The sequence below is a fragment of the Hylobates moloch genome, unplaced genomic scaffold (genome assembly GCF_009828535.3).
Source record: "Hylobates moloch isolate HMO894 unplaced genomic scaffold, HMol_V3 SCAFFOLD_8, whole genome shotgun sequence".
NCBI lineage: Eukaryota > Metazoa > Chordata > Mammalia > Primates > Hylobatidae > Hylobates > Hylobates moloch.
In genome coordinates, this window is record NW_026652283.1 from 55021725 (window position 1) to 55040049 (window position 18325).

General features: G+C 37.1%; 1 protein-coding gene across 5 annotated transcripts in view; it reads right to left on the bottom strand.

Annotated features, from left to right (window-relative positions):
- The window catches only part of RALGPS2 (Ral GEF with PH domain and SH3 binding motif 2), a 224168-nt gene that overhangs the window by 138034 nt on the left and 67809 nt on the right, over positions 1–18325 (bottom strand). For 4 of the 5 annotated variants that reach the window (XR_009214375.1, XM_032160889.2, XM_058441904.1 and 1 more), the window contains one exon: positions 2147–2230. Coding sequence is in view for 4 of the 5 variants with exons in the window: in XM_032160889.2 (XP_032016780.1) it covers positions 2147–2230 (84 nt within the window). In the remaining variant the exon portion in view is untranslated. Of the gene's footprint in view, positions 1–2146; positions 2231–9609; positions 9655–18325 lie in introns of those variants that run through there. The other variant, XM_058441905.1, reaches the window with a different exon arrangement.

Sequence of the window (18325 nt, forward strand, 5' to 3'; positions counted from 1 at the left end):
AAAGAAAGAAAGAGGGAGGGAGGGATGTAGTTTTTTTTTTTAGTTGAGACAGGGTTCCACCCTGTTGCCCAATCTGGTCTCAAACTCCTGAGCTCAGGTGATCCACCACCTCTGCCTCCCAAAGTGCTGGGATTACAGGCATGAGCCACTACACCTGGCCAACATGACTTTTTTTTTTTTTTTTTTTTTTTTTTTTAAAGACAAGGTCTTAGTATGTTGCCCAAGTTGGTCTTGAACTCTTGGGCTCAAGTGATCCTCCTGTCTCAGCCGCCCAGCAGCTGGAACTACAGGCACTCGCCACTGCACCTGGCTTAGACAAATGCTATGGTGATTTTAAGCATACATTCTTTGTCACTCTCTACCAAAAGTTAGGACGTGTATCACTTCTTACTGAATCTGGGCAGGCTTGTGACTGCTTTGATGAAGAAAGTGTTAGTGAAAGTGACACTGACTTCCAGGACGAGGTCATAAAAGACCATGCAGTCCCTGCCTCGATTGCTGGAACATTCTCTCGGAGAGCCCTAAGCTACAATGTAATAAATCCAGCCACCCCGAGACCCCCATACTGGAAGGCTAAGTGTATGTGCTCTCCAAATGACAGTCCGTTAAAGCCAACTACATTTAAGAACGCTGACCCAGAATAACCAACACCGAGACATGGTTTCATAAAATTACTGGACTCACAAGAAAAAATATTTTTGCTATCAACCCCTAGAATTGCTGGGTTACATATAACAAACTTTTTTTTAAATGTATTTCTGAATTGGAAGAAAAATAAAGGATTTCCTCTACAGATCAAAAACAAATAAGGAAATAAAAGCAAAGCAGTGGTTACAAGAGTGGGTACAGTAGCTGCCCTTGGAGGATTTCCTATCTCAGTGACACAGGGGCTTGGGACTTAATGCTCCTTCAAAGACATACAAGGCCTCACACCTCTCCACTCCTCCGTTTCTATCTAATGCTACTCAAAGGTCTACAATCTCAGTGAAAAGGTAGACTAAAACAATTCACTTATTTTTCAATTCCCTTGAAAAAGGGAGACAACAAACAAGTGCATCTATAATAACGTAGGCTCTGGGTGGTCAAGGAGAAGAAAGAAAAACTCTTCCATAAGAATTTGTAGACTGAGAAGAGTGGCTCATGCTTACAATCACAGTGCCTTGGGAGGCTGAGGCAGGAGGATCACTTGAAGCCAGGAGTTCGAGACCAGCTTGGGCAACATAATGAGACCTCATTTCCACAAAATATTCTTTTTAAATTAGTCTGGCGTGGTGGTGCATGCCTGTAGTCCTAGCTACCTGAGAGGCTGAGTCAGGAGGACTGGTTGCAGTGAGCTATGACTGCACCACTGTACTCCAGCTTGGGTGACAGAGACCCTGTCTCTAAAAAAAGAAAAAATTAATTTAATTTTAGAAGAATTTGTTAACTACAGGCTGCCTTTAACTGGATTTGGTATTTAAATTTTTACTACAGAGAAGTACAAAGATGCCCCAAGCAAAACAATAAACATAAAAAATAGTCCCAGGTCTGCGACAACCCTACGTATGAGCAAAAGCAAACAAAAAGCCTCTTAGAATAATGTATTCCCTCAATTGAGGCAGCAGCAAATTTCTCATGAATAAAGCTTAAACAGACACGAGCTTTCAAGCCAAAGATACAAAATTCATTATATATCTTTGAAAAAACCACTTTAAGAACGAGCAGAAATAGAGTAGTAGTACCCCAAGAAGTTCCAATAATAACACAGAAACTATGTTGAAAATTAATAAATTTGAAAAATAAAATAAAAATAAGAAAAGAGCATGACTGGTGTAAAAGTATACAGATTTGAAACAGATAAAACACATCTGAAGAGAATCAGTGAACTGAAATGTAGATCTGAGGAAATCACTCAGAATGGAGGACAAAAACAAAGATAGAAAATATGTAAGGTTAAAAGACAAGCAGGAAAGAATGTCAAGTTCCAATAAATTTTCAATAGGAACTACAGAGAAAAAAAAACAGAGATCAAGCACAGAGACAATACTTGAGAGATACTGGCTGAAAATATTCCAGAACTGATATAAAAAGTTAAATTATTTCTTAAGGAAAAAGTATATATTGAGGAACTGAATTTCAGACACAGTATCAAAATTTATAAACTCACATGATTGAATCTTCTTGTGAAGGCAACTGCATTTGGTGCAGAACTATATTTTTCTTTTTTATTCCATCCACAACTTGAAAGCTCCTGGAAAATTAAGGTGAAAATTAAATATAAGTAATAGCCTAGTTTTTTTTGCCAGATTAAGGCTTTCAAGAAAACATTAAAGACAGTTTGTGTTCTTTTCTAGAATCACTTTATTTAATGGGAACATACATAATATTATATCTGTTCAGTTGAATCACAAAAGCAAATTTGATTGGCAGGACATAAGAGAGCACAATGACTGTGAAAACATAGGCAAATTTACATTCCACAGGCAGAATATTGGTGGATTCTTTTCTGAAAGATTTGAATCCCAAGAGGAAAAGATCCACAGATAAAGATGTGCATCCCACAACATACAGTGAAGACTATTCAGTCACCCAGAGCTCCCAATCAGCTTTCTAGAGCTAACAGTCAATTACCCCAAACATCTGAAGAAACCTTTAATAAAAGGGATCATGATCCCCTTAAAGTACCTGCTGACAGAATACAAAATGCCCACAAACTTGTATATTAAAAAATTAATTTTCATTTTACACTAACCTCTAACTGAAATGACAGTCCTTTTAGTTACAAATGTAGGCTACAGATTACAGTGGCATTGACAACACATGTGATGTAGTTACCAATCAAAATCACTGAGATTTTCATATCACATTACAGTTGATGCAGATACCTTAAAAATATCATTTACACTCATCACTACTTCAAACTTATGGTAGTTATTTTATTTTTTTGAGACAAGGTCTTTCTCTGTTGCCCAGGCTGGAGTATATTGGTAGGGTCACAGTTTGCTGCAGCTTTATCTCCCTGGCTCAGGCAATTCTTCCACCTCAGCCTTCCAAGTAGCTGGGGCTACAGGTGTGTACCACCATGCTCGGCTAATTTTGTTTGTATTTTTTGTAGAGACAGGGTCTCGCTACGTTGGCCAGACTGGTCTTGAAGTCCTATGCTGAAGCAATCCTGTTGCCTCAGCCTCTCAAAGTGGTGGGATTACAGGCATGAATCATCACACCCAGATAAGGTAGTATTTAAGACCGACCTCTAGATTTTAATACATTAACAAAGAAGCACATGTATTGCTGTATAACAGCTTTAAAAAATATTTTGATAAGTATATTTAATAGAACTGATTTCCTTTTAAAGAAGGGTTAGCATTCCATAGGCTTCAGCCTGCCGGACGGGTCCAAGGTCCGAAATAGGTTAACAAACCTCTATAATACAACAATAGCCAGGGAGAGAGAGAACTACAAGAAAAAAGAAAAAGAACTCTGAGGAAATAGAGTTAGGGCAGAGAACAGAAGAAGTTGAGTTAGGGCAGGGAATGAAGAAAACTGAGAAAAAAAGAAGCCACAACCATATAATTATTATTTTTTAATACATGAGAAAAGACATCGTACCCATTAAGCAAAAACAGGAGGATAACAAAATAGAGCTTTTAGAAATAAAAAATATAAGAGAAACTTGAAAGTCAGTAGAAGAGTTGTGAAATAAAGGTGACTAAATCTTTTAAACAAAAAGTTAATGATAGGAGTAAAATGTTTTTATGCTAATTTGAAGACCATAAGAGTCAACATCTGAGTAACAGTAATTTTAAGAGGGAACAGAGAAAACTGATCAGAGATTCAAAAACAAAACAACAACAAAAAACAGTACATATGGAAAAAAAGGGATCAGAAGGTATCAGATATCTTAATAGCAGCACCGGAAGTTAAAAGACAACTGAAGCTTTGGTATCAGGACGATGCTGGCTTCATAAAATGTGTTAGGGAGGATTCCCTCTTTTTCTATTGATTAGAATAGTTTCAGAAGGAATGGTACCAGTTCCTCCTTGTACCTCTGGTAGAATTCGGCTGTGAATCCATCAGGTCCTGGACTCTTTTTGGTTGGTAAGCTATTGATTATTGCCACAATTTCAGAACCTGTTATTGGTCTATTCAGAGATTCAACTTCTTCCTGATTTAGTCTTGGGAGGGTGTATTTGTTGAGGAATTTATCCATTTCTTCTAGATTTTCTAGTTTATTTGCAGAGAGGTGTTTGTAGTATTCTCTGATGGTAGATTGTATGTCTGTGGGATCGGTGGTGATATCCCCTTTTTCATTTTTTATTGTGTCTATTTGATTCTTCTCTCTTTTCTTCTTTATTAGTCTTGCTAGTGGTCTATCAATTTTGTTGATCTTTTCAAAAAACCAGCTCCTGGATTCATTAATTTTTTGAAGGGTTTTTTGTGTCTCTATTTCCTTCAGTTCTGCTCTGATTTTAGTTATTTCTAGCCTTCTGCTAGCTTTTGAATGTGTTTGCTCTTGCTTTTCTAGTTCTTTTAATTGTGATGTTAGGGTGTCAATTTTGGATCTTTCCTGCTTTCTCTTGTGGGCATTTAGTGCTATAAATTTCCCTCTACACACTGCTTTGAATGTGTCCCAGAGATTCTGGTATGTTGTGTCTTTGTTCTCGCTGGTTTCAAAGAACATCTTTATTTCTGCCTTCATTTCATTATGTACCCAATAGTCATTCAGGAGCAGGTTGTTCAGTTTCCATGTAGTTGAGTGGTTTTGAGTGAGTTTCTTAATCCTGAGTTCTAGTTTGATTGCACTGTGGTCTGAGAGGCAGTTTGTTATAATTTCTGTTCTTTTACATTTGCTGAGGAGAGCTTTACTTCCAACTATGTGGTCAATTTTGGAATAGGTGTGGTGTGGTGCTGAAAAAAATGTATATTCTGTTGATTTGGGGTGGAGAGTTCTGTAGATGTCTATTAGGTCCACTTTGTGTAGAGCTGAGTTCAATTCCAGAGACATAGATCAATGGAACAGAACAGAGCCCTCAGAAATGATGCCGCATATCTACAACTATCTGATCTTTGACAAACCTGACAAAAACAAGAAATGGGGAAAGGATTCCCTATTTAATAAATGGTGCTGGGAAAACTGGCTAGCCATATGTAGAAAGCTGAAACTGGATCCCTTCCCTACACCTTATACAAAAATTAATTCAAGATGGATTAAAGACTTAAATGTTAGACCTAAAACCATTAAAATCCTACAAGAAAACCTAGGCAATACCATTCAGGACATAGGCGTGGGCAAGGACTTCATGTCTAAAACACCAAAAGCAATGGCAACAAAAGCCAAAATTGACAAATGGGATCTCATTAAACTAAAGAGCTTCTGCACAGCAAAAGAAACTACCATCAGAGTCAACAGGCAACCTACAGAATGGGAGAAAATTTTTGCAACCTACTCATCTGACAAAGGACTAATATCCAGAATCTACAATGAACTCAAACAAATTTACAAGAAAAAAACAAACAACCCCATCAAAAAGTGGGCAGAGGACATGAACAGACACTTCTCAAAAGAAGACATTTATGCAGCCAAAAAACACATGCAAAAATGCTCATCATCACTGGCCATCAGAGAAATGCAAATCAAAACCACAGTGAGATACCATCTCACACCAGTTAGAATGGCCATCATTAAAAAATCAGGAAACAACAGGTGCTGGAGAGGATGTGGAGAAATAGGAACACTTTTACACTGTTGGTGGGACTGTAAACTAGTTCAACCATTGTAGAAGTCAGTGAGGCGATTCCTCAGGGATCTAGAACTAGAAATACCATTTGACCCAGCCATCCCATTACTGGGTATATACCCAAAGGACTATAAATCATGCTGCTATAAAGACACATGCACACGTATGTTTATTGCGGCACTATTCACAATAGCAAAGACTTGGAACCAACCCAAATGTCCAACAACGATAGACTGGATTAAGAAAATGTGGCACATATACACCATGGAATACTATGCAGCCATAAAAAATGATGAGTTCATGTCCTTTGTAGGGACATGGATGAAACTGGAAAACATCATTCTCAGTAAACTATCGCAAGGACAAAAAACCAAACACCGCATGTTCTCACTCATAGGTGGGAATTAAACAATGAGAACTCATGGACACAGGAAGGGGAACATCACACTCCGGGGACTGTTGTGGGGTTGGGGGAGGGGGTAGGGACACCATTAGGAGATATACCTAATGCTAAATGACGAGTTAATGGGTGCAGGAAATCAACATGGCACATGGATACATATGTAACAAACCTGCACATTGTGCACATGTACCCTAAAACCTGAAGTATAAAAAAAAAAAAGACAACTGAAGCAATGCCTTCAATTTTGAAGAGTTCAATTTTCTAGAATTCTATATCCAACACAAATATCAATGAAGTTTGAAAGTAGACTACAGACATTTTCGGACATGAACATCTCAGAGAATTTGTCTTCTACGTACCTACTCTCAGAGAACTAGTAGAGTATGTGCTCTATCAAAACAAACTAGCAAACAAAGAAAAAGGAAGATATGAGACCCAGGAAACTGAAGAGCTAATATAGAAAAAATATACATATATTGGGAATCCTCTAATTAACAGCAATGGGAGATCCTGGGGCAAAGCTATGAGCAGACCTTTAAGAACAAGAGTCAAGAAAGGAGCCAGAGGGCAGAAATTCCAACAGACATCTGTTTTTGAAAGTGAAAAAAAAAATTCCTTATGTGTTTGGAAATATTAAGAAGAGACATTCAGTACATTCACTTCTGGCAGAAATTTAGTGATGGATACAAAGAAAACTAAAGTACATTTTAGCTCAAAGAAAACAAAACTTGAGTACGGTTCGATTGTAAAGAATATATAGTTACTTAGACAAAATTGTGATATAACTGTATGTGCAAAAAGAGGAGAAATGAATTATATAAATGGGGAGAGAGAATATAAGACAGTGAAATTATCTTCTACAGTAAAGAGTCAACATATCATACTTAAAATAGAAAAATCAAGGAAAAGTAACGATTTAGATATATTATTTGAAAAACAGAAATAAATTCCTCAAAGGAGAAACAGCTAAGAGATCTGGGTGGGAGTGGAGCTCCAGGATCGAGGTTGGAAAGATGAGAATAACTGAGTTAGGATTTTGCTATATTTTGTTCTCTTATGCAAATATTTGACTTCTTAAACATGGTACATGCATATCTTTGATAAAATCTTAAATTAAATTAAAAACCAAAAAAAAAAAAAAAAAAAAAGGAATAGATCGAGTCAGGGGAAGATTGAGGAAATAGTTAAGATGATACTATAGTCCTTCAAGAAAAAAGTAATGTTCCCTCAACCAAGGCACTGTCAGTGGATATGGATATGACAGACTCAAGATATTCTGGAGGCAGGCAGAACTTCGTCAAGAATTGGACTCGTGATGTAAGCTAAAAACGAAGTCTGCAGAAGTACTAAGATTCCAGGTTTCTGCCTTGAGCAGCTGAGATAGGGAATACTGAGGGGAGAGATGACAATTATTTCTACACAGTAGATAAGGAGTGAATGCTCTGGAGATAAAAACTGCCTTTTTAAATCTAAAATTAGATCATATCTTTTAAGCTTGAAATTTCTGAAAGAAATAATGAAATGATAAAAAGCAATTCTATAGCAAAAATAAAAATTTCTGGATATTCAGTTAGCCTAAATATATGATCATTTTATATTATCTCCCTGTAAAAAAAGAAAATATTTAGTAGTAAAAATTATATTCACACAAAAATATTATGACAATGATACTGAAAACAACAAACTGCTAGAAACATTTTCGTGCTTTCGAAAATCACAGCATACATACACAACTACATAAAGATGTCATATTTTAGGATAAAATTCCTAAGATTAAATCCCCAAATAACTGAATCCGTTTTTAGCCAATTACTATAATTACAAAATTTATATTAATGCTATAATCAAAGTGTCTATCAAATTAAACTTATCAAACCACTCAAAGTAGCCATTTGACAAAGAAGCCAAACTCAATTATAGACCTTTACACAAAAGGCTGATTTCATTTTCCTATTGTAAGTAATGCTATAATTACAAATAATGAATATCTTTGCACCTTTTCTGATATTTCTGATTATTTCTTAAAAATACAATCCTACAAGAAATCACGAGGTCAAAGAGTATGAACCTTTTCAAGGCTTTGCTACCTGTCAAACTGCCCTCCTGAAATACTGAATCATTTACACTCCCACGAGAAATGAATCTGAGTTTCACAACACTCTTATCAAAATGAGGTACATAGATGACCCTTGAACAACATGGGTTTGAACTGTGTGGGTCCACTCATACACAGATTTTTTCAAAAAATATTTTGAAAATTTTGTCTTGAAGATTTGCAACAATTTGAAAAAAACTTGCAGACAAACCGCATAGCTTGGAATATCGAAAAATTAAGAAAAAGCTAGGGATGGTGTGAATGTATAAAATACTAGTCTATTTTATCATTTACTACCATAAAATACACACAAATGTATTTTAAAAAGTTAACATTTATCAAAATTTATGCACACCAACAGACCTTACATGCTGCCATATGCAGTTCAGAGAAATGTAACAAACATAAAGGTGCAATATTAAATCATAACTGCATAAAATTAACCATAGCACATACTGTTCTACTATAATAATTTTGTAACCACCTCATGTTGCTCTTACAGTGAGTTTAAGTGTTGAGAGTATTCCCTTAAAACACCCTGTGATGACATTACTCATCTCCACATGAGCAGTTCCTATCTCCAGTAAATTGTATTATCACAGTAAAATGTGATTTCTCACGGTTCTCACGTTATTTTTCATCGTGTTTAGTGCAATATCCTAAACCTTGAATAACACCATGGGACCCATAAAAAATACCACTAGAGATGCTGGAAGTGCTCCTAAGAAGCAAATTAAAGTCATGACATTTCAAGAACAAGTTGAATTGCTTGATATGTACCATAGACTGAGGTCCTGCTGCCATTTCAGTCGATATATCTTATAAACAGACTATGTAAACTTATGATACACAATACAGTACTGTAAATGTATTTTTCCTAATAACATTTTCTTTTTTCTAGCTTACTTTAAGAATATATTATATAATACATATAACATACAAAATATGTGTTAATCAACTGTTTATGTTATCAATAAGGCTTCCAGTCAATGGTAGGCTATGAGTAGTTGAGTTTTACCTGCAAATTTTCAACTCCTGGGAGGCTGGCGTTTCTAACTCCAGAGACATTCAAGGGTAAAGTATAGTTCTGATTATTGTTGTATGAGATAGGCTAGTGATGTAACATTGTTTCATGGGGGAAATGTTTTCTGATACAGAAACTACCATCTTATGAGGTTCAAAAACATCTTGTCTTGTTTTCTAATTATAAGCTTCTTTAGAATGGAGGGCTTCAAATGGAATTTTAACCCAGCTGCTTCCAAAGAATGTGACTACACACCTCTCCCTCCCTCCCTTCTACCCATCAAGTCACCTTTTGTTAATTCCTCTGGTGTGGTGTTTATTAGCTCTTGAATTTCTCCAAGACCCATATCTTGAAACTCTTAGCTCCCTACCTTTTTTGCCATATCCACAATCTCTTTCATGATTTCCTTTCAGTCACCTTCCAACAGTTTTCCTCAAGTGACAAAGCATTTTTTCCATTAAATTAATGATGCAGAAATGTTCTAAGAATTGGATGAACTTTCCAAAACCTCTTGGCATTTATTTGAGGAGTCAGAAAAGTATTAAAAAATTTTTTTAATGTAAAAATGAAGCCACAATCCACCATCCTTTTGTCTGGCTTCCTTATTTATCATGATAAATTATAAGGATGAAACAGGATCTAATGGGTTGATATGTATAAAGCCTTTAGACTGGCACATAATAATCTCTGTATTAGTGTTAACTAGTATTATTATTATTATTATTGCTACTATTTAGACATCTGTTTTCAGGATGGGAAGGACTTTTAAAACATGGTAGATTAAATTACACAGCAAAGTATAGGTATTGGCTACCTTAAACAAATGAACAAAAAAGAGACCCACATATGCACATAAAGAAGATTGGGAAGGCTGGGCACAGTGGCTCTCATACCTGTAATCCTAACACTTTGGGAGGCCGAGGCAGGTGGATCACGTGAGGTCAGGAGTTCAAGACCAGCCTGACCAATATGGTGAAATCCCTCTCTACTAAAAATACAAAAATTAGCCAGGTGTGGTGGCATATGCCTGTAATCCCAGCTACTTGGGAGGCTGAGGCAGGAGAATCACTTGAACCCAGGAGGTGGAGGTTGCAGTGAGCTGAGATCGCGCCACTGCACTCCAGCCTGGGTGACAGAGCGAGACTTCTGTCTCAAAAAAAAAAAAAGAAGATCGGGAAGATGTTTACATAGGTTTTCTTTGGGGTTTATAGGTGATTCACAGCCCTCTCTCCACCCTTATTTTCTCTCTACTTCACATCAAACACCTTTAGTCTCAAAGTTGGGGAAATTAAGTCAACCATATATAGAAAGAGTAGTAAATACAGTTGACCCTTAACTCAGGGGTTAGGGGCACTGACCCTCCAAACAGTTGAAAACCCACATCTAAGTTTTAAAATTATACACATATAACCTTTGACTCCCTCAAAACCACTAACAGCCTACTGCTGACCAGCCTTACTGATAACATCGACAGGTGATTAACATGTATTTTGTATGTGATATGTATAATACACTATATTCTTACAATAAGGTAAGCTAGAGAAAATAAAATTTCATTAAGAAAATCATAAGGAAGAGAATTTACTATTCGTTAAGTGGAAGTGGATCATCATTAAGGTCTTCATCCTTGCATCTTCATGGTGTATAGGCTGAAGGGGTTGGTCTTGTTGTCTCAGTGGTGGCAGAGGTGAAAAGAAGGCCAGAAAGGCAGGCACACTTGGTGTAACTTTACAAAAACATATGTAATTTAGGTCTGACTTTTTTTGCTTTTTCCATTTCTCTAAAGACGTTTCCATATGGTACCAATCTTTCTTCCGTAGTTTCCTTTAGTTTCAGTGCCCGTATCATAGAAGGGTCCATGTTGTAAAAGAAGTCAAACGCAGTCTTGAATCACTAGAACTCTTCTGCTAGACTGTCTAATGTCATTTTGTTTTCTAGTGCTGCTTTTTCTACATCTTCTTCCTCACCATCTGGCACTGGTTCAGAAGCGTTCATCTCCAACAAGTCATCTTTTGTTAATTCCTCTGGTGTGGTGTTTATTAGCTCTTGAATTTCTCCAAGATCCATATCTTGAAACTCTTAGCTCCCTATCTTTTTTGCCATATCCACAATCTTTTTCATGATTTCCTTAATTGGCTCTGTCATAAAACCTGTGAATTCACATTAATATCTGGACACAGTTTTCTCCAGCTGAAATTTATCGTTTTGGCCTTGATGGCTTTCATGGCTTTTTCTTTAACAACGATGGCATCTTCAATAGTGCAATTCTTTTAGACTTTGATGATGTTCTATATAAGGGTTCTCTTCCGTATCACTGACAATCCGTTTCATAAAGTATTGTGTGTAATGAGCCTTTGGTGTTGAACTCATGGGGCTCTGGGTGGCCAGGGGCATTGCTCATAATCAAAAGAATTTTAAAAGGGAGTCCCTTATTAGCAGGGTTCTTCCTGGCTTCAGAGACAAAGCATCAATGGAACCAATCCAGAAAAGGGGTTCTCATTTTCCAGGCTTTATTATTTTACATCCAAAGACTGGTGGCTGGTGTTTACCTTTTCCCTTCAAGATTCAGGGTTTAGCAGCTTTATAGGTAAGGGCAGTCCTGATCATAAACCCAACCGCAATTGCACAAAACAGTAGAGTTAGCCTATCCCCATCTGCCTTAAATTGTGGTGCTTGCCTCTCTTCCTTGCTAATATATGTCCTTTGTGGCATTTTTTTTTTCCAGAGTAGGACACTTTCATCTGTATTAAAAACTTGTTCAGACTGGGTGCAGTGGCCTGTAATCCCAGCACTTTTGGAGGCCGAGGCAGACGGATCATGAGGTCAGGAGTTCGAGACCAGCCTGGCCAACATGGTGAAACCCCGTCTCTACTAAAAATACAAAAAATTAGCCAGGCATGGTGGCATGTGCCTGTAATCCCAGCTACTCAGGAGTCTGAGGCAGGAGAATCACTTGAACCCAGGAAGTGGAGGTTGCGGTGAGCGGAGATCACGCCACTGCACTCCAGCTTGGGCGACAGAGCAAGACTCCGTCTCAAAACAACAACAACAACTTATTCAAGCAGATACCCATTCTCTTCAGTGATTTTCTCAATGGTGTCTGGGAGCCTGTCTGCTGCTGCTTGGTAGGCAGAAGCTGCTACTCCTGTTATCTTGACATTTTTCAAGCAAAACTTCTTTCTAAAATTATCAAACCATCCTTTGCTGGCATTAAATTCTCCAGCTTTAGATACTTCACCTTCAAGTTGTCATATAATGACTTTGCTTTTTCTTGAATCATATTCGAGGCTATGAGTTTACTTTCTTATAGAAATCCCGGACCCATTTAAAAAGCTGCATTTTCAATACAAGATAAAAGACACAACATTTCACAAAAAGTGTGGGGTTTCCATACCTGCTGGTGTATGAAAAGTGATGACTTCACAAATTTCCTTTAAAAAAAAAAAAAAAACAATGCTCCTTACACTGGATTCATTTATCTTGAAATGGCAGACAACTGCAGCTGCAGACCTCAATCTATGGTGCATTTCAAGCAATTCAACTTGTTCTTGTAATGTCGTAACTTTTCTCTGCTTCTTAGAAGCACTTCCACCATCACTAATGGTACTTCCTATGGGTCTCATGGTATTATTCAAGGTTTAGGATATTGCACTAAACACAGTGAGAGATCACATTTTACCGTGATAACACAATTTACTAGAGAGAGGAACTGCTCATGTGGAGATGATTAGCATCATCATTTTCAGCAGATATTCTCAACACTTGAGCTCACTGTAATAGCAACACAAGGTGGTTACAAAATTACTACAATAGAATGGTATGCACTACAGTTAATTTTATGCAGTTATGACTTAATATTGCATCTTTATGTTTCTTAATAGTTCTCTCGACCGCATATGGCAGAACACAAGGTCTTTGTGTGCATAAGTCTTGATAAATATTAACTTTTCTTAATACATTTGGATATATCTCATGGTAGTAAAAGATAAAATGGACTAGTATCTACACATATTTTATACATTCATGCCATCCCTTTTTCTTAATTTTTTTTTTGATATTTCTAAGCTATGTGGTAAGTTTTTTTTTTTTTTTTTTTACAAATTGTTGCAAATCTTCAAGATGAAATTTCCAAAATATTTATTGAAAAAAATATGTGTATGAGTGGATTCTCACAGTTCAACAAGACGAAGAACAGATTTGTGGCTGCCAGGGTTAAGGCTGGTAAGGAGTAGGAGAGGAGTAATGTGATGGGTGTGACTATAAAGAGGTAGCACAGGGAGAGATCTTTGTGGTGATGCAATAGTTCTGAATCTTGACTGAGGTAGTGGTTAGATAAATCTACATATATGACAAAAATCACAGAATTATACAGTCATGTATTATAAAAATATCAATTTCTTGGTTTTGATATTGTACTATAGTTATGTAAGATGTAACTGCTGAGGAAAACTGAATGAAGAGTAAGTAAATGGGACTTTTCTGGACTATTTTTGTAACTTCCTATGGGCCTCTAATTATCTCTGTACTATTTTGTTGCAACTTCCTGTGAATCTATTATCTCAAAATAAAAAGTTAAAAAACAGCAATAAAAACAAAACTACATAATGAATTATGAAGGTAAAATTGCACTGGGACTCCGAAGAACTAACCCACTATTTCTTCTTAAACTTTGACATGCCTTTATGGTTACCTGGCATTAAAGGAATTTTGCCCTGCCCCACCTCTGCCTCTCAAGAGCTGCTAAATTTCTCTGTGATTAAAAAAAAAAAAAATTGCTTTTCCCTTTGTCTCTATCTCTTTCTGTTTCAGATTCTAAGATCTTCCTCCAAGTGACACTAGAATACAATCCAGGAAATAAATTATGCCACAGATGACAGTTTAGCCTGGTCAAGAGTTAGTCTATACTAAAATATCTCATATGAACATCAAAAGGTTGAAGTAAACTCAACAACTCAAAGGATGCTTTTTTCAAGGATACGACTTAGGAATAAAACTGCTTTGAGTATACTATGTAAATAAGCCTCCATTTTAGCAAAGGCTAAAGGAATTTAGCAGCCTTGACACCCCTTAAAATTTGTTCCAATGGATTTAACTTGCAATTTTAAAATCACGTAGTAAAGAGAAATCTTCAAATAGTAAATCATATATAAAGGCAATTTCTTAACAGTCATTATAAGTGTATTTGAAAGAACAGTCATTGATTAATTTTAAACTATGAAACTACTAAGCCCAATTTTCACTTGCATTTATTTTGGAAGCACAGGGAGGGCAAAATCCCACAACTGATGACCACCTATCCTATGAAAGAATTACTGAATTCACAGGAGTCACAGCTTCCTTCTATCTGTAGGTTTGTTCTGCAAAGAATTCTTGATCTAAATTTCATCTTGTAGGTTCCAATACTCTTAAAAGGAATGTTCTAAGGGTGATGTTGTAGGGATACCTACAGATAGAAGAGAGAAAAGGCCAATATAGACTAGTATGTAGATAGAGACTGAGAGAAGAAAAGAAAAAGCGATGGAATCTGTAAATGACTGGAGGCGGGGAGAGGGCAATGAGGCTGGGAGATCCTAACAAAGAGAAGTTAATTATTGCTGAGACATCTCTGTGCTCAAGGAGGACAGCTTTAGAGGAATACGGTATATCCATTAGCATTCAGCCTAATATGGTTATCTACAAAGAAGTCTCAGTCATACATGAAGTGCTCACTACTACTCCTATATCTTAACCCACAAAATAAACTTTAAAACTAACTCCTAGGTATTAAGATGTATATATAAAAAAATCCCTTCTATTTTCTAATGTACTCGCATCTTCTTTTCTCTTCCTTCCTCCCAATATGTTAAAGCTGCCCATATAATGAGATCACAGATACAGGCAGGAGCTTTCTTTTCCTATCTCTGATGTCATATACACCTACACTACCAAACAACACTTTTCTTCTCTACCTTCCTTAATCCTAATCTAAGCCTTACCTTACTATATATTAAAGAAGTTCATAGTGATGAATAGCAGTAATACAAACCGACAAAACAGCTGCAACTTGCTTCTAACACAGCAATTGGTTTATTCTGGTCTGTATCGCAGAACAATTTCAAGTCTACAAGTCTTCTTTGCTTTCTTCAAATCTCTCATTATATTAATTGTTTATATTTTAATTTTAAGGCAAATGATTAATTTTCATTAAAACAAGGATAGAATTATGATATTCCTGATGCTGGAACTTTGGATGTTTCCAAGATTATATTATCTTGACATACACCAGAAGGTTTGCACAGAGAAGCTTTTTCTATATACTGTTGGAAATATCTCAATTGTTAAATTTTTCAGAAATATTTTAATAAGATACAGGCCAGGTGTGGTGGCTACGCCTGTAACCCAGCACTTTGGGAGGCTGAGGTGGGTGGATCACCTTAGGTCAGGTGTCCGAGACAAGCCTGGCCAACATGGTGAAACCCCATCTCTACTAAAAATACAAAAATTAGCCAGGTGTGGTGGTAGCACACCTGTAATCCCAGCTACTCAGGAGGCTGAGGCAGGAGAACCACTTGAACCTGGAAGGCAGAGGTTGCAGTGAGCCAAGATCGTACCACTGCACTCCAGCCTGGGCGAGAGTAAGACTTTGTTTCAAAAAACAAACAAACAAACAAACAAACATTTTAATTAATAAGATTCAGAATTATCTATTACGTACTTTCCCTCATTTAACCAACATTCTTCCTTGATCCCTAGTAAATCCTAGTGATCCCAGTTATATAGAGGGGCTTATTATTTTTTGTATTTGATGTCTGTCTGTTGATATAATCTAAATGACTGACTTAATGTATTGATCTACGAGAATAAATAGAGTATAAAACTTTCTTCTTTGCTTTTTTTTTTTTTTGAGACAGAGTCTCACTCCATCACGCAGGCTGGAGTGCAGTGGCGCAATCTCGGCTCACTGCAACCTCCACCTCCCTGGTTCAAGCGATTCCTGTGTATCAGCCTCCCGAGTAGCTGGAATTACAGGCATGCACCACCATGCTTGGCTAATTTTTGTATTTTTAGTAGAGATGGGGTTTTTCCATGTTGGCCAGGCTGGTCTTGAGCTCCTAGCCTCAAGTGATCCACCCGGCTCAGCCTTCCAACGTGCTGAGATTACAGGCATGAGCCACCACGCCCAGCCTAAAACGTTCTTCTTTGAATGCTCTATATGTCAGACTTTCAGATACAGCCTGTCACTTTATGAATACTTGAGACCCTCATAAAAGAGGCAAACATTATCCAATGTAATAACTACAGCACAAATTTCAAGCACAGTTGATCCCCTACTTAAGGCTTACTAAAAGCACCAGAGAATTGCTACTGGAAAGAAAACCACACTGCAAACCACCTTTTTGTCATAACTCACCCTGTGCTTAGTAACAGAAAGTTCATTCTGAAGAGAAATCCTATTAGTGTAATCAATGTAGCGATGCCTTCTGAAGAAATACAAGCTTTATAGAACATCCGAGAATTTATAATAGACAAAAATCTAAAACAAAAATCCTATAAATGTAATAATGGAAAAACCTTCAGAATACAGTCAATGCTTCTGCAACATGAAAGAACTCACACTGGAGAGAAGCCCTATAAATAAACGTGTAAAAGCCTTCTAAAAGAAAACAATCTAAGCCAGGTGTGGTGGCTCACACCTGTAATCCCAGCACTTTGGGAGGCCAAGGCAGCTCACTTTAGGTCAGGAGTTTGAGACGAGCCTGGCCAACATGGTGAAACCCTGTCTCTACCAAAAAATACAAAAATTAGCTGGGTGTGGTGGCATGCGCCTGTAGTCCCAGCTACTCTGGAGGCTGAAGCATGAGAATCACTCGAACCCAGGAAGCAGAGGTTGCAGTGAACCGAGATCACATCACTGCTCTCCAGCCTGGGCGACAGTGTGAGATCATGTCTCAAAACAAGAAAAGCGAAAGAAGGGAAAGGGAAGGGAAAAGAAAACAAACCTTCAGGATCAAAAGAGAAATCACATTGAGGGGGATTATGTATATAAGAAATATGGGAAAACTTTAATAAGTGCTGAGCTTTGACTGAATACCAGAAATCATACTAGAAATTAATGAAACTACAGAATCCTTTGGTAAAACTTCTGCCCTACTCAGCATTGGAAAATTCATACTAGGGAAGAAACCTGAAAATACAGCCTAAATTATGGGAAGGAAAAAACTCCTATTTCTGTAGAAAGGATGCTATTTTATAAAAGTCACATTGGGTGGATAAGACTTTTGCAAAAATGACTCCAAAATGATAAACAATGGGAGATCATATGCCTACAGGCTACACAGTATGAAGTTTTGAAATGGTCATTTATCAATCTCTAATAGTAAACAGGTGAGAAGGTATTATTCTAAGGCGCTAGAGATACCAGTGAATGGAACAGTTAAAGAGTCCTGCCCACATGGAATTTATATTCTTGAAAGGGGATGATAGCCCCCAATCTGTACGTGCTTGACTTGTGACAGCCCCCCAACCTTTATCACGTATTAAGACTCCTGGGCTGGGCATGGTGGCTGACGCCTGTATCCCAGCACTTTGGGAGGCTGAGGTGGGAGGATCACTTGAGCCCAGGAGTTCAAGACCAGTCTGGGCAACATTGCGAGACCCCATCTCTTAAAAAAAAAAAAAAAAGAAAGAAAGAAAGACCCCTGTAGTTTTGATTGAAATTCTTATTTATTAAAGCCTTATAACTACTAACTGCAGCTCAACTCTGAAATTACCCACTTCCAGGAATTTCTCAGAGATCTATAAAGTATTTTAAAGATCAACCAGTCTAAATACTCTTTATTTAGATTTTTAAAAAATTTCAAGGCCAAAGACAAGAAATAGATTGTATTAGCAGCACAATTTATTAAATGGCAAAGCTGACACAAAAATACAAGTCTTCTGGCTCCTTGCTCTTATGGTTTGGCCACTAAAAAATTATCTTCTGTAATTCAAAGGGCTTTTAAATAAATTTTAAAATAAGTGAAATTAAGTAATTAAGGATTTATTGAGCACTCATTCAGAGTGCTGTGTGCTGGACACTGATTTTACAAAGGGGGAGGGGCAGCAGC